We start from the raw sequence: 21,440 nt of genomic DNA, 5'->3' as shown, positions 1-21,440 counted from the left end.
CGTCATCATGAACTCGTGGATTGTTATGGTGTATCCATCCACACCATGAAAACTGATTTATTCAACGGGTCATAGTTTTCCTTTCCTCGTTTGTCTACCCCGGACTTGACTTTTTATAAGCAACTTGGCGGGTGTTTCTAGAAAAGCAGAGGACGCTTGCCCTGCCGGTGCACCTGGTCCATGCTCCCAGTTTTTAGTGGAGTCCGAGTTGCTCATTTACTTTTGTTACTTTGTATGTATGATTTTAGTTACTTTATGTTCTTTGTTGTGTATGTCTGTTTTCCATGTCTGGTCTTTGTCCCTGGATTACATTCTTTTGATTACCGCTATAACCTTGGTTCCCTTGATTACTCTTTCACTGAGCTGCTAAATAGATTTACTACCAATATTCAATAAACTTACATGTTCATGAAGAACAATTATTGATAAAAACATTTTTAAGTCTTAAAATAGAATTGGTTGCATCATGCTGATTTTGATCATATTCCATCATGAAAATTATGATGTACAAGCGAGATACCTATATACTGCTGCAAGTGTTATCAAACAAAAAATTGGAATTTTTCAAAATATTAAAGGTTTCCACTATAGATTTATACTTTTTCATTCGCTATGAATTAACAGGACAAAAAATGATAAATTAAAGGTGCATACAATTGCAAAACTAGTAAAATAAGGATGACAGTAGAAAGTTGTCACCAAACAGACTAGAATAAGTGATACTGCCATTCCACATTTTTGCCTTATCAGCTAAGCCTGTAGAATGATGCTATTATTTAAAAATGTACAAAGCTTAGTAATCTTAAAGTACCAGATACACATATTATCAGCTCTTTCGCCCATCCTCAGAAGGCAGCAGAGTATGGTGTCATAATTCATTATGTATCCCAAAAAATATCTTTTTGTTGAATAGTCAAGAAGACTGACAAGGCAAAAACTTAAATTACCATTTGACTGTAACTAACTAAATAAATTGAACTCTACATATATCTAATCACTTTTCTATCAATTTTAATGTTGCCGTAAGAAACAAATGATCCGAAGGAAAATATTCTTCATCTAATATACTACTCACAGTCAATACAGAATCTGTAAATACAGATTTAGCATACAGATTAACAAATGTCAATAAAACTATACTGGTCATTAACAAATAACATGCAGGTAGTCTGAATAGTGGCCATTTGTAGCATATTTTCAATAATGTTGATCGCCTTGCAAGTACGATTGGTTTTCTATACAGATCGGGATTGCACAAACAGCATTTAAATCCAAGTATAGAGAATATTGCCTCCCCTTTAAAATTAGCAGCTGTAATAAAAATACTCAAAACTGCAAAAAACAAATGGATAACCAAAAATACAAAAATATAACAAAATATTGAGTAATTTCTATAAATATCTGCACTACATTCTTCACAATCTGGTAGATAGCAGTTTTTATCATTCCCACCAGACACACACACACCACAACGACAAGAACCATGTGGGCCACAGTCATGTTGGCAGGAATATCCTCTGACAGGTTTAACAGACTGGTATAACAACTTTGCATGATGAATAACTGTACTCAGTCTATGAAGGTAAATACTTGTACCAAACTGCTTTCTATATACTGCTCCATGGCCGTGAAGACTTGAATCAATCACAATAAAATCTGAATTAATCAGAATTCTGTCTGGTCTACTTTCCATACCTGGTGCTGGCTGAAAAATAAAATAATCAGTATTTTAACATAGGGGAGAGAATTACAGAAGTGCTAGAATTTTAGGATTTCAGATTTTGATGTTATGTTTGCCAAGACTATAACTATTTTTAATCTATCAAATTTGTACTTCTGTTCTCATCTCTTTATTTGCAATCATTTTGTAAGAAAAATTATTTGTGGCACCCAATGTGAGAGTTGCACATTTTGATATATTGCAACTTTCTTCATTCACTCATTTTTATAATCATTCTGATGACTGGTAAGCTTATCTATCACATTAAGTAATAACACTTATAAAAAAAAACTTTCTTGTTATATATTTTTTCTATGGCTACTTTACAATAACTGAATCTTTGAAATGAATTGCCTACTATTGAATTAAAATATTTGAATCATCCTAGAAAACTGTTAGTTACATTTTGAATCAAGCTTAAAATTAATGTTTTTTTTCTGTTACATGCACATGTATCGGTATAAACAGTCTTTAATGGTGTACGAAAAAATGAAACATTAATGGCAGCATTGTCACACATATACAAAAATATGTAAATGAATATATATGTATAACATATGTGTACTTACCATATTACTAAATGTTAATCCCAGTCTGGTCTGTGCAAATGACTGAACCCAAGCATCAACAAAATATGTAGATCTGTGACCTAGATTACCGTGCTCCTCCAGACATTTTGTTAAAGTCTTTTCCTGTCCCCATTTCAAAGTCAGCAATTCAAGTGGGTTTTCAAAATCATTGTAGGTGTTGAAATCTCCTAGGATGATTACATTTTTCATTCTATTGCCTATAAAATATATTATAAATAACATCAACTTACATAATCAAATCAAATTAAGACTACCTGTACGAAAATACCCACTCGTACTCCAACTGGACAAGAGACGAATTCGAACTGGAATTTCGGTTGGATTCCAGTAGGAAAGGAACAAAATCCTGTTGTAAGCAAGACATGGAAACCAACTGGAAAATGGGCCAAAATATTTAAATTAGCAGAGAAGGAATCCCATTTTTCAAAGCAGGAATCCTGCTCTGAACTAAAAAAGGATTCCTTCTCAACAATTAATACCAGGAATCCTACTCTGATTCTGGATTCCTTCTCTGAACTAGGAATCCTGCTCTCAAACCTGGAATTTACAAATGTACCTAGAATCCTGCTCTAATAGCAGAAATCCTGCTGTTTCCCTAATAATCCTGTTCTTTTAGCAGGAATATGAAAAATAGTTCTCAGAAATCTAAACCCAGATCTTTAGCAAAACTATATGCAACATCTAGTCTGAATTTAAAAAAGGACAAAACACAATTATGGATACAAAATTTACTAAACATGGATAAGTTATAATATTCCAATAAGTTACACTTTCAAACACATAAATGTAAGGTTTATTCTGGTTTCTTCGAGGTCCATGGCTTTTTTCCTTGCATATGAAAAAACATTCTGTTATCTATTCATTCAGCTGCTTTGTGAGGGTCACATTTGCTTCTTGTCCTTTTTTGCACCAGGATGATACAAGACCTGTGAAAAAAGTATGAATGGTCAACTAGTTGCTATTAAAACAAAATAAAAAACTATCTCCCAGATTGTAAAAAACTATTCCTTTTTAATGAGGATATGAGGTAGATAGGTAACTGACCAAAAAAAATGTATAACTTGTTACTAAGGACTAGGTAGGCATCTTCATTTTTACCCATATTTATTGTTCATATTTACTCTTGCAGGTGAATAAACTTAACTTGCTTAAGAGATATCTAGGACTTAAATACACAAACATTCTTTTTATTTCAAATGGCGTATCCAGGTCCAGCATGCCACTGATTTAAGGCACAATATTGGTAGAACTACAGGTACTGACACCGACACCTTGAGACTTTAATTTAAGGTCTCCAGATGTTATTATATAACCTTGGATTATCTTATGACCTTCAGATGATATCTGATAATATATATTATATAACATTAGATGCGTGATTGGCCATTGTAAGAGTGACTTATAGATCAAAAGTTAAAAAAATTATACCAATAATACAGACAGTGATATTAAACACAGAAGAAGTTGTATTTACTAATATTGATCATAGTCTTTTCAATCAAAATATTTCCTGTATTAAGTTCTATTTTTGTGTACACGGTCAAAATGCACTTTTGTTTTATACTTCCTATTAAGTGTTTTACATTGATCCACTCAATACAAATAAGATATAGCAATGAAGTCATATAAGTTAACAAAAGAAAAACTTACCATTCAATCCAGTCATTCTGATGTTTATACTCCTGAGAATTCTTCTTTTCTGAATTTTCAGCTAACTTTACCCTTTACATCAAAGTCTTACATGCAGCTTCTCAATTCATTTCTTGACAGAACACAAAGTGATGCATCTTCTATACTAAGAAATTCTTCTGAACAAATGAGCAAAATGCCTTGACTTGGTTTAAACTACCAGATAGTAATGGCAGACAATTTTCAAATACTGACATGAACTCAGTCATGTGGTTACCAATGCATGCTGGAATGACGAGATACCAATGGGTATCAGTTAGCTGATAATCATAAATGGCCGAACAATACTGTCAAACAATTCACAATTAAGAGTAATACATACTAATGTGTTTGTATTTTCATTATAATATATTTTTGAAATTATAAGCTTGAATAAATGGAGTCTAATATTATTGAAAAAAAAATCAACATCTGGGGGTCCTCCGTAATCTCTCAATGTTAAGTACCAATTAATGTAACCTGAGATTCAAGTCCTGGCTAGCAGTATTATATCACCTCATTACAATTTCCAATATGCCAAAAAATGACTCATTCCCAAAAAAAATATTTTTTGAGACTTGATGAGCTAAAAAAAAAATGGAAAATCAAAATATAACACAAAAGTAGCTTTTAATTTTCAACAACAAATTTATTTCAAGCTGGCATCTAACCATGAGAACTTTCAGAATTACACAGATGTTCAAAATATTGATAGGTCAGTAAAAAAGGCCAACAGCCAGAAAGTAGAGGATATCACTTGTAAATAACAAATAAAAAATAATAATCAGCAACTGCTTAATTGCAGAATAATTAGGCATTGACAGGTATGCTTGCATTAATAGATGATTTTTTGCTATCTGCATGCAGTAAAGACTTTTTTAGCCAACTATTCTAGAATTATTAATTAATTTAGACTGCAACTGACTTTTTTGGTTGTTTGGTATAACATAATTGACTTTCATAATGTTCAAATCTTTTAAAAATACAAATATAATCTTCAACATCAAATTTTCAAAATCATGTGTTACTTTAGAACTATATAGAAGTAGGTAAAATGACTATGTAAAAAAATCCAGTTCTACAAAAATAACGAAGTTTAAAATTCCTGTTGTGTTTATCACTTACGAGAAAATCCAGTTACTGTCCTGGTGATGACCAGGAAAGTACAAGTAACTGTAGCAGGAATTGAAAGGAGGACAAGGATTCTCATAGCAGGAATTTTCATTAATTACATGTCTTGCTCTTCAACAGGAGGATTTTAGTTATTTTTTCAAAATCCTGCTGGAATCCTGGTTTAGTCCGGTTGGACTCCAGTTGGATTCAAGTTGACATTTTCGTACAGGTGTTAATACATTTTTGTATACAAGCATTTTTTGAACAGTAAAATGAGATTTTTAAAATTTAAAATCACAATAATGAATGCATACAATAATTTTTAAAATAATAGTAATCAGTAACTCAATCAGAGCTAACTATAATCTTAAAAGCAATTCAATATCTCAAACCAATATGGAAAAATTCTGAGTCAATTTATAGACAAACAGTCTGAAAGACAGTACACATACTTAAAACTTTTTATGCTAATGGCTTCAGAATGAAAACAATACAAAAACTTAGGGGAATTCATTGTTTCTGACAAGTACTTCTGTTAGTAATCAGGGTAAACTATTCCCCCTTGGTGAATACAATTATTGTTCCATGAAACTAATTGACCTATTGTGTGAAATTTCATACATGTATTATGGAAAGTGCATTAGGTGTATCATGTCACAAAACAAAGTTTATTTATATAAATAAAACTTGCCTAAAGATAACTAACCAAAAAAAAAAACACTTTTCAACTAGAATCAAATTACTTCTCAATTGCTAAAGAATGCAGAGTAATCCTTACTGAAAACATAGTTTAGCACTGCTGCTGCGTTTCTACACTGTTGTTGTCTGTCATATGAGAAATGGACATTAATGACATTCAACATTTTGTCATCTTTCAGCAACTTTACATGAAGAAGGATTCTTTTGTTTGTATCTGGTCCATATATGAATGGCAACTGGATAGTCTTTGCACTAAGAATTTGAAGTTTACTTAATATGCCAATTCCTGGAAGTTATAAATCTACAACTTAATCATCTGTAATAAATTGTATTTTCATAACCCTTTATAACTTCAATTCAGTAAGCTACATTTGTTACTACTATATATTATATAAAACACATGTTCAATTCATGTAATTTTAATATTGGCCAAAACCACTTATTGTAACTGTATTAGAGATAAATAAAATATTTATTTATTTATTTGTAATATGGTTGTTATTGATGCTAACAAAAATTTCATGGATGGTGATGTATTGCTTTTTTTATCATGAATAAGTTTAATTGAACCAAATATTTTGGTAGATAGACTTGGGTATTTGTTTTTTGGTAGGTTAAACTATTGTATTGACATTACTTAAAGCAGTATATGTAAAAAGCTCAAGATTTTTAAAAGAATTTAACTTAAAATGACTACTTCTAACAGTAGCATATTTTTTTTTGCTTCTTAATTTGTGAAACAAAAAAAGTTCCTTTACATCTCACTGGAAAATGTTTCCATTAATCATCTCCCCATGGAAAGTGGCTTATTCAAATACTATGTTGTAATCATATATGCACTTTTCCCAAATTAACTAAACATATGGTGACTTGAAAAATGTTTGCTCCTTGAAAATATATAGTGTGTCACAAGTAAGACTGGATATTAGATAATTTTATTGATTTAATTTGTTGTTCACAATGTAAAAGTTACCATACTATTTTTACTGATTGATTGATTGATTTTGATATTCTTCTACAAATTTGCAAAAAGATCAGTATAATAAGCTACTTTAATGAACAAATGCAATTAATGTGATGTAAAAGTTATGATTAAATTACATCACATATACCAGTATATTGTTGTTTTCCACTGTATATCTTGCATACCTTCTCTATCTTTATTCCTATGTATGGCATGTTTAGGAAGCTGAACCTTGTTAGGACACTTAAAGAATAGGTACTTGTATCTGGGTAATTGATTCTGTAATTCCTGTATCTGGTTCTCATCTCCTGTGTTGCTACATCTAATTTCTTGGAGTGCAATCACATCAGGATTATTTGACCTTATCTGAAAAGAAATTTAAGTAATAATAGTTGTCTGAAAGTTTTATTGTCCGTCAAAAAATATTTCACATGTTTCAAGGAAATCCCTAGACATCTTAAATTTGTTGGTCTCTGTGATAAGACCAAAGGCTTTATGCTGCCCATATATGTCTATTGCACAGCACATATGGTACATTTAACTAATCAGATAGCCTAGTCCCGAAATCCTAGCCTTAAAAAAAAATAGACATGATTGATTACATTTTATACTTATATCAATGATCCACTATATGCATACATATGAACAATTTTTGTATATATATATACTTATATCAATGATCCACTATATGCATACATATGAACAATTTTTGTATATATATATATATATATATATATATATATACAAAAATTGTTCATATGTATGCATATAGTGGATCATTGATATAAGTATAAAATGTAATCAATCATGTCTATTTTTTTTAAGGCTAGGATTTCGGGACTAGGCTATCTGATTAGTTAAATGTACCATATGTGCTGTGCAATAGACATACATGTACATGGTGAGCTGGATATTTAGAGAAGTAGCATGACCTCCTTTTGTTAATTTGAAAACCACTCCATTGACTTTCTAGAGCAAGAAAAGTACTTGTATTTTCTTTATCACAGTTTATAGCTATGATATAAGCTTCACCTCTAAAAATTTGATTCCAGCTAGAAATTGTGAAGAGTGGTCTGTTCTAAAAATATATGTCAGAGATTCTTAAGTCTGGAATGATTTTGTATTCTAATCTTATAGTTCTGGAACTCGTTCAAAACGTTGCTGATACTGAATGTGTCTACTGTTACACTTCATTTCGAACAGAAAAACTTACTACTGAAAACTGGCTTTTGAGATAGAAAAGCATTAAAAGGTTAAAATTAAAGTACCATGTCTCTTTGTATTGACTACTCCCTTATCTCGGTTGGTAACTTGGTATAGAGTGACAGCTAGGTTATAGTGCCAGTTATTGTGGTTCACGGTTATAATTTATCCTTAGTAGGTATATGTACTTTTATTGTGCTCAACTTATATTTGCATCTAATATGTGGAAACATTTAAAAATAAAGGGTTTAGGAAAGAGTTAAATCTTTGATACTGTTGATTTTCAATGTTGGAGCAAGTATAGCAAGTACCAAAAGCTCCTTCTCAAAGGTATTCTGTAGAAGGTTTTACCCATAGGGTTGTTACAAAATATCATAAAAGTGTATGTATAGAATAGAATATTTTCCAAATTACAGGGCCCATAAAATTAAAGAGCATTTATACTAGAATGTATAAACAAGGACACATTACACAGCAGTATTCGAGTATCATTATATCATCATAAGCCTCAGTCAGAATCGGGGCTAACAAAAATAGATATCAAATAATAACAGTATCAAGGCATGTTCTTTTTAGGTCAAAGGAGCTACTAATAACTCATAATCATAATCAGGCAATAGGTCACATTATCATTTCACCATCTTCGCAATTCTTAGTTTTCTAATATCCCAATTAAACATCACGTTCCAGACATTGTAGGTCGACACTACAACGTTGGTGGACACCGAGGCATCAACAAATGATACAAAGACTATCTGTGCACACACTATACAAAATAGGGTCATTGTTAAATAGGACGTCGTCTGCATTTGTTTTTCTTTTCGGTCTTTGGATGCACTTACTTGTTATAATGAATTTGATTGGTTTTAATTACTTTATGTTATCCAATTGGAAGAGTTGTCACATATTTGCACATTAAGACATACGTTTTACGTCTCCGTGCTAAAGAGTTTACCATGGACTTCAAAGCTTTACTTCAAGCTGAAATCGATAGAAAAAAGAGAAAACTTGAGACAAATTCAGATATTTTGGTAATTTTAACATGCAAAGATCGTCCGTTTTACCTGTAAAGTTCAATGTTTTGAACATGAAACAGGTGAAACCCGTACAGGTGACCCCCCCAAAAATAAAAATTAAATATATGTTTGTTACTTCGCTTAAATTATATACAAAAATGTGTGTTTGTAGTATAAATGCCACTGGATGGTGCCTATTTGGCTTATAGATTTGTATTATTGTATTCCATTCTTTTAACTGTCAATAGTTGAGGGTAGAATGTGATATCATATATTGGGTTTGTAAATAAATGTGACAACAGTCACAGATATATCTCTTATAAATTAAAAATTGTAAGTATATGTGAAAAAAATTAGGGAAAAAAAGCAGGAGAGATCAATAAAAGTTGTCCTTAACTGGCTGAAGTGAAGCTAATTATTAATTATCAATTTCAATAGATTATTTTGTGTTAATAATTTGTTCATAATTTGATGGGTTGTTTACATAATCACACACTAGCAAGTGATTCTCCACTTGAGAAAATTTACATCAGTTCCCACAGCATATTTTCAAAATAAGGATAAAAATTAACTTCATGACTTATTATCAGAATCGTAAGTTAACTAAAACACATTTTAATGATGTCAAAGTATTTATTCAATTGGTAACAGTAATTCTCAATACAGCAGTAGTTTTTCCTTGGAAATTATGAAGACATTTACAATATTGTTTTTATTTTGTTTTTATTCAATATTGTCAAGTAAAGAAAAACATTTTGTTTGTTTCTCCAATCCCAACTGACCCACTCAAAATTCTTTGACTCAGAAATTGTATTGCTATTTTTGGATAAAATATCATGATGGAAAATGTACTGTTGCTTTCTGTTCATAATGCATTTGAGATACATCACATGCTCAAATTTAAGGGATTCTGGGAGAAAAAAAATAAGGACAATTCTCAAGAGTACCCCATTCCACATAAAATTTATTTTTGAAAAAAATAGCTATTGTGAAGGAAATATATGATACATGTTGGTATTATATCTTGAATGAGGGTCCTGAAACAGTGAAAATTGGGTCATTGACAAACAAATTTTGCAAATGACCAACGACCATTTTCCAGTATTGGACATAAAAAATGTCAACCCTTATAAATAACAGTTTGCATGGTTTTATTAGTGTATAAACATTTTGTTGACCTGTCTCCTTATTGTTTATTGGAAATTAATCGATAGGTGTGCTTCAATATTAGCCAATGTGCAGCCACCTGTGACTGTGATTTACCAGTAACTGACTAGTTGATTGCATAATTAAATTAATGGTACACATGCAGCACCATTGCATATACCAATTAGTTGAAGTGACTTGGAGAATTTTCATACATTTATTACTTTATTTAATGAAGAAAAAGATTGACAAATCCATCATTTTCCTGCCGATCTCTTAGTGGTACGTAATGAAAGCAAATGGTGCTGAAACTATGAATCAGTCATAGTTTGTAATTATTAATTTATCGATTGAATCTTTTTAACACGGAATTCAACAACCCATTTAAATCAATATACAAATTGTATTCACAATTTTCTTTTATAAATAGTCAACTTTTTTTTTCATCACTTGAAACATTTTTACTGTTTGTCGATGGGATGAAAAAATTAGAGTGACACAATGTTCTGTTTACATGTTAGAATGTCCATGTGTGGTCGAAACATCACTTGTTCACTCGTTCAGATGTTTTGTAAAGACAAGAGTATGTGATGAAGAACTAGTATTAAACACAAATCGCAATATTTATCTTAAAATAACTACATAAAAAGTTTTATTTTAAAGTTTATTCTCGATCTGAGCATGTTAAAGACTGACACAAACATCTACTGAAGTTTGATAAAATATGGGCTGTCAAAATTTCCGAACCCTTTATCTTGAACAAAGTTTATCATTACACTCACTAAAAAGGGTCTTGCAATGCTTGTTTATTTTGAAAAATACAGTTGAAGAGATCTTTCAAATACATATCATGATATAAAATTTAATTTTTTGCCTATGTACATTTAACTTGTGCTTAAAACAGGTTTTTCTTGGATAAATTCATGCAAAAATATTTTTTTAAGAGTGGAAACAAAAAGTACTTTAAAAGGGGTGACTTGGCCAGAAAAGAGGAAGAGGAGTACTGGAGAAAACATGAAAGATTGAAGGAACCTGAGGAAATAGCACAAACTGTAAGTCTTTTTGAGAAAGCATTTGGAATATCATGACTGGGTTGCAAAAAAATCAATTATTAATTTTAATCTATGTATTCAAGCAAATTCAGCTATTTGGTAATAATGCCATAACATATTTAGTGGTTCTAAATCTTAGAACAGAAAAAAATACATTTAGTTCCTGGTCTCAGTGATTATTCCTGACATGAAAATTCACAAAAGTAAAATTTCATTGTTCTTTATGAAGCTTTATCTGTATCCCTTCCTTGTACTTAATTTTTTGGCTTTTTGATTCTTCAGGATCAAAATACCTTATGTCACCGGTCTATTCCTGGAACTTCCCTACTATTTCCGAAATTCTATGCAGAAATGTAGTCCAAATGTAATTCCTTTTATATCATTCAGTACCTCTTTTATAGCCAGTAAATGTGTTTCTGGCAATTATTCAGGTCAATAATATTCTATTATTTCTGCAAAATAAAATTGAGATCTTGTCTTCAAATCAACTGAAAATTTGAGGGACTCCTTTTTGGCCTTGAAAGATATTTAGTTTTAAAATTCATTTAGGGAATTATAAGTTCTTGCAGAAATGTGTCAAGAAACATTAAATGTTCCTTTTAACACAGATCTTTATCGGTCAAAATCTTCATCCTATCATTAATATTTCATGATTAATAAACAGGAAGTGAAGAAGAGTGAATTTGATAAAGTAAAACTAGTGGGAAAATTCAAATTAATGAAAAGTGTCTAGTTTTGGAAAATCATATGTTTATCAAGGAAATTGTTTTTTTAAGGTGAAATTGGTTTTATTCAAATATGATTATAGCATAGGATAAATAGTCAGTTAAAATAGCTATTGAATGTAAATGCAAATAAACTTTTGGACAGGTTTGAAAATTTGGGAAAAAAGGTAAAATGGAACAAAATTTGTAAATGTGTGTGAAGTTGGATACTGTTTAACAATCAATAACAGTGTGTACTTCAGAAATCAGTAGTAAAGATTGACATTCAGTTTCTACATTTTAGGGAAAAAACAGTCCTAAATAATATGGGAAACACAAATGTATGATTAAGGTTTAATTTTACATCATGTAATATTTGAAACAATTTTCAATATAATTAAAAACCTTCAGTGCCAATAGCTCTTTGATTATTAATATGATTTAAATTAGTTATTACTACAAAGATTTATATTTTTAGAGTTTTCCCCATTTCATTTTTAGCTCACTTGGCCAAAAGGCCATGTGAGCTATTGCCATCACTATGTGTCCGTTTTCTGTTGTCATCGTCTGTTAACATTTTCTAACATCTTTTCCTCTGAAACCGTCTGACAGAATGTAACCAAACTTTGCATGAATGTATCTAAGGGTATTTTTAAAAATCCTTGTGTGGGGATTTTTGATCTGGCAAAAAACGTGGCTGCCATTACTAAAAAATAGACCATAGGGGTCAATTTGCAGAATTTTGGAAATAACTCGATGACAGTTATCATCTCGCAGACAAATGAATAAGTTATGGGTCCTGAAATGGATTTTTTTGCTGAATTTTGTATTTCTTACTTTGAAAACCTTCTCCTCTGAAACTACTGGATGTATTGAAACAAAACTATGCATACATGTTATGTAAAACATCTTTAACAATCTATGTGTGGGGATTTTTTATCTTGCAAAAACATGGCCGTTGTTTCTAAAAATAGACCATAGGGGTCAAAATGCAGAATTGTGCAAATAACTCAAAAGCAGTGGGGTTTATTTACAACCTGGCAGGGAGTACTGGTAAATTTGTTCATGATGAGTGGGATATTTTCATGAAGATCTGTTGATTGATGTTGGAGTTATTGCTCTTGAAGAGTCCAAGAATGGCTATGAGAGATTTCTTTTGTAATATGAAAACCTGGTGGATAACTAAGTAAGGTCAAGAGTCCAGCTTTAAAAACCTTAAAAGACTATTTTTGACCAGGAGAGCGATTCAGGCTCTTTAGAACCTCTAGTTTAACAATTTATGTTGTAGGCAGCACGTCTAAACATGAAACATTGATTGTAAAAGAGAATTTGTATGTACTCTTTCTTTGAATTTTAGTCAGAAGAACAAGCAGAGGAGGAGAAAAAACATGCTGTCGAAGAAGAACAAAAGTATTCACAGTTACCGAGGAAAGAGGTCAGTTAAAGAAGGTTTAAAGGAAGCAGCCACTTATAATACTAGGACAAAGACTCAAAGACAATTTTGAATAAAACAAATGAAATAGTATATACTGTAACTGTTATTTATAAGTGCTCAAAAAGGTGAGCAAAATATAACAGTTACAGTTTTATAGATTTGAACAAGTCCAGGAAGTTATATGGATGTAGATTGTATAAGTACTCTTAAGATTCCATGTTGTTTATTTGTATTGTAGGTGGTGAGAAAACTAAGAGAAAGAGGAGAGCCTATTTTACTTTTTGGAGAAACAGAATATGAAGCATACCTGAGGTTGAAAAAGTTAGAAACACTTGAACCTGATATTAAGCAAGTAGGTTTGATAGTTGTAATTGTCTTTTGTTTCCATTGCTCAATATCTTATTTTTGGCTTTATTTTCATACTTAAATGCACATACATGATGCCCCTTTGAAAAATGAATCTACTTATTAAAATAAAGAATCATTGGAGTTACAATTATTAAAATAAAGAATCATTTGAGTTACAATTATTAATGAAACATATTCAAGTTCATTAGATATTGTCACTATTCAGAAACAATTTTTGTAACTAATACAGTAAGAATTCAGAAATTATTGTGATTTTTTTATGATTGTAGAACACTTCTAATTAAAATACATTTTGAAATCTTTAAGTGGAAAAAGGGCAAGGTTTTTTCATTACACAAAAATTACAATCTTATTGTAGATGTAAATTTCTGCATGTTGTACACATGTTTCATGGAGTTACCTCTCATCAACATGACAAATACTAAATACATAGGATTGTCTACATTCAAATGCAGTCTCACAATCAGACAAATAAATGTAGGAAGCCAAATCCAGCACCAGAAAGTTCCACCTTGTGCAATACAAAAAATGGAAACTTAGTGTTTTTAAATTAATACTGTAAACATTTCCACAATTATCAAAATTACATTTAGGTTTAAATGTCAAAATCACTATAATAAATGCCCACAATAATTTCTACATTTTTAGTAGTACATGTATTATCATTTCTCTCAAAATATCAATGGTTTCATGCAGCACTTATATTTCTAGGCAATAGGTCTATAATTCAAGGTTCAAGATTTTCCGACAGGCACTTATCATCTGTTTGGAAGGACATGGTGTTACTAATTATACATAAGTACTTAGTTGATATGTTATAGAACAGGGACAAATAATATAAAACTAAGTAGTAATTTTGTCTCTTGTAGGGAGAAGGTTTCAATAATGATTATAAATTGGCCATGGACAGAGTTGACCAAGACTACCTCAATGCCATAGTTAATGCCTCCACTTCAGATGGAGGTGAAGTGAAGGGTAATGTTGACATCAGGGATGATGGCACTACACTGGAAGATGTTACAGTAAGTTGGTCATATCCTGTTGATTATGTATTAGATTACAGCACTAGGACTTATCATTTAATTAATACATGGAAAAATACTACTATTTAATTTTGTCTGATGGCTGGATGGATTGAAACAAAACTAAGCATAAATGTTATGTAGAACATCTTAGAGGAAAGTTTATAATTTGTCCAATTGTCTATACATTAACCTTTTGGTTCTAGTTTTATTGCAATGATGGTGAAAATTGAAGAATTCTAAATAGAAGGTACACTGTATGGTTTATGAAAACTCTGCAACAAAATTTAAAACTTTCAGATATTTAACCGATAATAGATATAATCCTGTTTAAGTGTATTGTGTATTTGATATAAGATAAATATCAAACAAGTTAAGCACAAAATGTAAGGGAAGTTTCTGTTTGGTAAATATTGGACTTTTTCAAATGCATCAATACAGAGAAATATATCCACACTTGACAAAGAAAGTCATAAAATTTTAAATATTTTAAAATAAAAAATAAAATTATTCTCACATGTTTTTTGTTTCAAAGTTAGGTTTAGGTTACAACATTTAATTCTTCAGACAATAACTATTTTGAACTTTTATAATTTTTATCTATCAAGTATCAGAAAATTGAAAAGTTGTTATTTGAACTTTTTTCTAAGATCTGATGATTATTCATGCTGGTATTATAATGCTTGAAAACATAAAAAAATTAATGATTTTTTCAGAAAATGCAGGAAGAGATGGCTCAAGGAGATGCCGAAAAAGATATGGAAATATGTCTTAAGTTTTTGAAGGTATTTGTGATATTTTTGTGGAAAAAAAAAAGGATTACATAGACAAATTTTTAAGATTAAATGATATTTCAGATGGTAAGATCAGCACCATTCTCTCAAATTCTAGAAAAGATGTTATTTAAGTCAAGAATTGAAAATTTGTTTCATTTATAAGTGCAGGTCAATTTACTGGAGTAGTTACACATTGAAATTGCTCATGACCAGTGACTGGCAACATCTGATCAGGCCAGTTAACTAGAGTATTACTCAGCATATTTCCAAAGTGCTTTGCTTATTTTAAAAATCTCCTTTTCAGTTTATATTAAAAGCTTGGGGAGACAAGTTAAATAGTAGACCAAATGAAGAGAAAATGTCACGGAAGGGACGTGAAGCCAGTGCTATTCAGACCCAAACAGTAGCTTACATGAAACCATTATTCAGGAACTTGAAACAAAAGGTATTTATATGATATTTTAAAAAATACATATTTTTGTTAATGAATAGTAACTGTTGTTACAAAGAGATTTCTGTGGAGATAGGTTTACTTCTAGGTTTTTATTTATCAAACTGCAAAGAGAACTTCATTAAACTAAACTTGAGGGTAGTGCAGTAATTTAATTCTAATTATCTCATCAAAGATACCACATAATGTATGCCTTCAAAGTCTTAATAAAAGAGCAAATTTAAACTGATTGTTAGTCTCATCAAATGAGTTCAACTCAACCATATGTTTGGCACTAGCTCGAAGTCAGGAGCCTCTGTTCTTAGTTTATAATCTTGTGTGATTTTGGATTTTGTTATGTTTTTTTCACTTGTTAAGAGTAAAGTGCAATGCTGATTTCACTGAATCAGTATATTTGTGGCTAAGTCAAAGATGTGGGAAATTTCTCTACCGTTCTTTGAAAGCTTATTGACTGCCAGTTGCTGTTCTTTTTCACAATTTGATCATGTTGATAGGTTGTTGTCTCTTTGACAAAATTTCCAATTTCTACTCTTTTCTCTAGTTTTGGATTAGAAAAAAATGCAGTGACATTTAATGCACAAATTAGTTAACCAGTTCACTGTACAGAAAGTCTGTTTTTAATTGTTTTCAAAATAATAAGGTAACTGTAATATGCTGATGGAATTTTAAAAAATGCATTGTAGAAAGTTGATGATGATATATTGGATTCCCTTGTTATCATTATTAAAGAACTGATGACCAGAAACTATCTAAAGGTTTGTATTTAATTTATAGATCAGAAGGAAAAACATACTTCAACAAACTCACCATAAATATAAGAAGTGCTACTAATACATAGGGATGACTTTTTGCAAGTTTTCAACTATTTATATTTTCTATATATTAAGTGCACAGCTTCATTTTATTTCTTCTGAACATTAAAAACAAAAAACATAAAATTTGTATTTCTGACTTTGTCCTCTTGTATTACAAAAAAAGTTTGAAAACTTCATTACATTTTAATTTTTTGTAGAATGTAATGTAATGTATATCATAATATGTTTCTTAAGTTATTATAAAATAAAATTTATATTCTTTCAGGCCAATGATGCATATCTTGAAATGGCTATTGGTAATGCACCATGGCCTATTGGTGTAACTATGGTTGGTATTCACGCTCGTACTGGTCGTGAAAAGATTTCATCTAGAAATGTTGCCCATGTACTAAATGATGAAACGCAGAGAAAATACATGCAGGTAACAATTTATTACTTACTTGTAAGCATAGAATGTAAGTAATGAAATCAAATTAAATTGTTTTGTTTCATTTACTCCTTCACTATTTTGTTCTTAATTTCAAAAATCTAATTACATCCCATCACTCAGTTTATTTTTTTAGATAGAGAATAAAAATTAGAGAGAATCTAAACTGTATTAATGTTTAACCCTCATTGTATAGGCTCTGGTAAAATATACATAGATCTAAATGATCAGGTAAGATAGGGAGTAAATCTGAGGAAACATGGGAAGTATAAGTGGTGGGAATAAATACTGTACTAAAGTACATATATATGAGGAAACATGGGATGGGAATTAATACCATACTTAGGTACATGTATCCCAGGATATATAGAATGGGAATAAATTCGATACTCAAGTACATATATCCGAGAAAATTTGGGATTGAAATAAATATCATACTCAAGTACATGTATCCCAGGAAACATGGGATGGGAATAAATACTGTACTTAAAGTACATGTATGTTTCACCAAGTGATACTCAATTTCTTTCTTGATTAAATATGTAAATTGGTTAATTTATTAAACCATTTAAATGTACTGGTATTTTGATTTGTCACTTAAGACATTAAATCATTTACATGATTATGTTGTGTGAAAGTAGCAATTAATGAATCTTTTACTGTCATAAAAGTATTTAATGACAAATTTAATTGAATACAAAGAGAACATCTGCAATACATTTGAAAATCCATGGTAGAGACTTTTGGCTTTGAAATTTGGTAATGGTTGTAATGTTTTGATTTTTTTGTAGGGATTAAAAAGATTAATGACACAGTGTCAGAGAATATTTCCAACGGATCCTTCTAGAAGTGTAGACTACGAAAAAGAGAAGAATGTGTGATACATGTACCTATTGAATATGGGCGTAAAACATACAAATCATGTTCTTCGGAAAAGTTGATTGTAATTGATTTTGTCAAATTGATTGTTTTCCTTGAACAAGAAATAAACCTTGTTTAGTATTGCATACAAGGAGGAAAAAGCTGTTTGTAATGTACTATTGTTGACAACCTTGTTTTAGTGTCTAGCAAAATGAATAGATTAGTTCTAAATATTTATATATAATTTGATTTTTTCTTACAATGAGGTGTTTTTTTAAATTTTTTGCAGATCTTTATACATTATAGAAAAATTTCATTTCATGGAGTGTAAATTATACCCTGTATTTTTAATTGTCAATATTTATCAATGAATGCTTATCTTTATTTCTTTTATGGAAATCTTTTCTGTCAGCACTATTAAGCGACAATAGACATTATTGTTACGAACTAAGGGTGTGCATGCCATTGTTAATGTATACATCAATGACGTATTAGGCAAAAGAGTGATAAGCAGATTATCATTGGAACATTGTCTTTCTTTCACTCTACCTGGTCAAGGGAGAAAATCATAAACATGATCAAAGATAATCTATTATTGTGCACGCTTTCTAGTAAGTTAAACTATTGGTATTAGGATAGACTTCTCACCAAATGTCTGAAATTATAATTTGTTTGGAAAAAGGTTCATGGTTCACTTTGCTGTTCTAACATTCCACAGCATTCTGAAATAAAAATGTTTTTATACCCCCCCTTTCGCTTAAGCAGAGAAGCAGAAAGTATATATTGAACATGCTGTATGTCTGTCCATCCTCAGGTCTTAATCCGCAACACTTTGCAAACCACGAAATGGATTTAATGAAACTTTCACATATTCTTTATCATATGATGCCATTGTCCACATTCAGTTTTGTTTTTCCATCTGACTGACTTTCTTTTATAGGTTCTATGTTAAAAACGTCTGTACATATTATTCCTTTGTTTTAATAATTTCTGTTTTGTTCTTAATTAATGCACTAGTTGGAAACTCATTTAAAAATATTATGTTCTAAGGATATATATTCCTAGGGGTGGATTGTGTTATCCTAGTAAAAGAAAAATAAAATGCATTGTACATACATATTGACATTTTGTGAAAATAAAATGTTTTTATACATTCACAAGCTGGCTTGAAATAAAGATGTTATTTAAAGGGAATCTTTGAAGTGATTTCTTATATACCTGAAATAGTTCTCTATTTGTTAATAAACAATTTGCATATAACATGTGAAATTAGTAAGGTTAAATAAAATTCTATATTTCATTATATAGATAGCAGTGATTTACTGAATGTTCCCTGTGTAAAATACTTCAATAATTAACACTGAAATGAATTTGGTAACTTCACTCTCAGACTGTCTCCCACCAAAATATCACAACAGGAATATCAATCAACCAATCACAAAATAAAAATTAATGTTGAAAATAGCAATAAATTATGAAGAGACTCTAAAGGATTAATAAAACAGTCAATTGGTTATCATGAATAACCTAAATATAATTACTCATGCCAAGAACGTTTGAAGATTTAACTCGTGGGCAGAACAAGTTCTGCACACTTGTATCTATGCTTTCTCTTGGCACTCTTGGTCATATTTTGGTTATTCACTCTTTCAAATTAAATTATCATACTATTCTTACATCTATCACTAATGATTTAAAGTTTGTTTGTTCTTTGTTTGTATGGTCTATAAAAAATTTGATTGAGTAATAATAAGAATAGTGATGCTTTATTTCAAGAGGGTAACACAGTTGGTTTACAACTAATCTTCGCAGAGGCACTCACACAGAAACAAAAATACAAGGTTAATTTCAATGCACAAAATGAGTACTAGTAAATAATACATAAAAGCAAGCCAACAAAGTTATTATTTTACGTTATAGTACGTGTAAATACAGTTGAATTATTCTTTTGCCTGTTGTTCCATTAGGAAAATTTTTATATTCTAATTAAAAAGACTTTTACACTTCTTATTTCATGTGGGAGGGTATTCCAATGAGACGGGTTAGAGTAAACAAAAGTATATCAGAATAGTTTTGTCTTAGGTTTAGGAATAAAAAGAGCATTGTTTATGGCATTTCTTGAATGGTATGGATTAATTCAGAAACAAATTTTATTGTATCTTAAATGAGACGGAGCTAACCCATTTAATCATTTGAAGATCAATAGACACCTGTGATTTATAATACTATTCTTAACAGTTAGCCAACCTAAAAGAATTAAAGAGGGGATTAGAAATTTGCATTAAGTATAAGCCGAGCTGCCCTCTTTTGTAGTCTAAGCACACATAAATTTTCTGTTGTACTATTGTCCCAAATAGAACTACAATAGTCAATAAATGGAAGAACATATCCTGAGTAAAACAAGTTCCTTGTTTCTAAGGTTAGATACTTTTTAATCCTAGAATATAATGTCTACTTGAAATTTTAAGCATATGTTGACTTGTTTTGACCAGCGCAGTGTCTGATCAATTTGGACTCCAAATAATTTTTCACATTCTGAGTTCTTTAGTACTTCAGTTACAAAGTTGTGTCAAGTTATCGTGTATTCAGAAGTTATTGCAATGTTATATTTTTGCATGATATTGCAACTGGCTTTAAATCGCTATAAAGCCAAATAAAATTATACCTCTGTTTCCTGTAACATGTCAGAAAAATATTGGGTTGGTAAGTCAGGATTTTATTTTATTTACTTATATTTTCAAACAACTTCAAAAACATTAAAAAGAAATGAAAATTGGCTACCATCTGTAAAATGTCAGATCATTGGGTGATACTTTTTATTATTTGTTAGCTTGAAAATAGGTCAGTTGGGTAACAACAGAAAACAGATATAATTTAATTTGGCCTGACTAAAACACACATGGTATTTTTTAACTTTACTGACTTTTTCAAATGACAAAAATTAAATCTTATTTTCTGACAGCTTTAAAGAGAAAAAAAGAAGATGCAATAATTTCTGATTTTTTAGTATTATCTAAATTTACCTGCTTCTATGTTTCATATCAACACAACACAATAGGTAGAAACAAAGAAGTTCTTGGATGCACAATCAGACAATATCAACAGTTTCTAGATTTCAGATTAACTGATTGCTATATACACCCCTAATACTATTATTTTTTTTATGTTTAGATCATCCTACATATTTGATTTTAATTCTGCTGGTGAGAGGTTACTCCTTGAAACGTGTACTTGCAATAGTTATGTTGGAATTTTTGTCTAATTTGATTATCTGACTGCAAACCTTCTAAAAATTATCAGTGATTTTTATCGACATTAATTATAAATGTTACTTCATCAATAAATAAGACAAAGGCCAGTCAGGAATATCTTGACAGAAAGTATCATATCAGGTGCTTAACTTTTGATT

At 30.3% G+C, this 21,440-nt stretch overlaps 2 protein-coding genes across 6 annotated transcripts; one reads left to right on the top strand and one right to left on the bottom strand.

Annotated features, from left to right (window-relative positions):
- Positions 1-450: 450 nt before the first annotated feature.
- LOC148627272 (uncharacterized) lies at positions 451-8,781 on the bottom strand. 5 transcript variants are annotated; one of them, XM_088570684.1, is made up of 5 exons: positions 8,725-8,781; positions 6,940-7,120; positions 5,870-6,076; positions 2,290-2,507; positions 451-1,705 (listed from the first exon to the last, which is right to left on the bottom strand). In XM_088570684.1, the coding sequence occupies exons 1-5, from the start codon at positions 8,764-8,766 to the stop codon at positions 995-997; spliced, it is 1,359 nt and encodes a 452-aa protein (XP_088426810.1). In that variant the 5' UTR covers positions 8,767-8,781; the 3' UTR covers positions 451-994. The 5 variants fall into 5 exon arrangements, with proteins under 5 accessions (XP_088426810.1, XP_088426802.1, XP_088426814.1 ...); XM_088570676.1 differs by having other exon boundaries at positions 8,596-8,776; XM_088570688.1 differs by lacking the exon at positions 8,725-8,781 and adding an exon at positions 8,429-8,589.
- An 83-nt stretch (positions 8,782-8,864) lies between these two features.
- LOC148627271 (pre-mRNA-splicing factor 18-like) lies at positions 8,865-19,225 on the top strand. The gene is made up of 10 exons (XM_088570720.1): positions 8,865-8,988; positions 11,064-11,171; positions 13,233-13,310; positions 13,549-13,662; positions 14,549-14,701; positions 15,418-15,486; positions 15,782-15,922; positions 16,612-16,683; positions 17,009-17,164; positions 17,962-19,225. The coding sequence occupies exons 1-10, from the start codon at positions 8,914-8,916 to the stop codon at positions 18,049-18,051; spliced, it is 1,056 nt and encodes a 351-aa protein (XP_088426846.1). The 5' UTR covers positions 8,865-8,913; the 3' UTR covers positions 18,052-19,225.
- Positions 19,226-21,440: the final 2,215 nt, after the last annotated feature.

This window comes from Perna viridis, chromosome 1 (genome assembly GCF_037379345.1).
Source record: "Perna viridis isolate PV_CMFRI_1.1 ecotype Kerala chromosome 1, ASM3737934v1, whole genome shotgun sequence".
NCBI classification, from domain to species: Eukaryota; Metazoa; Mollusca; class Bivalvia; order Mytilida; family Mytilidae; genus Perna; species Perna viridis.
This window is presented reverse-complemented; position numbering and strand designations above follow the sequence as displayed.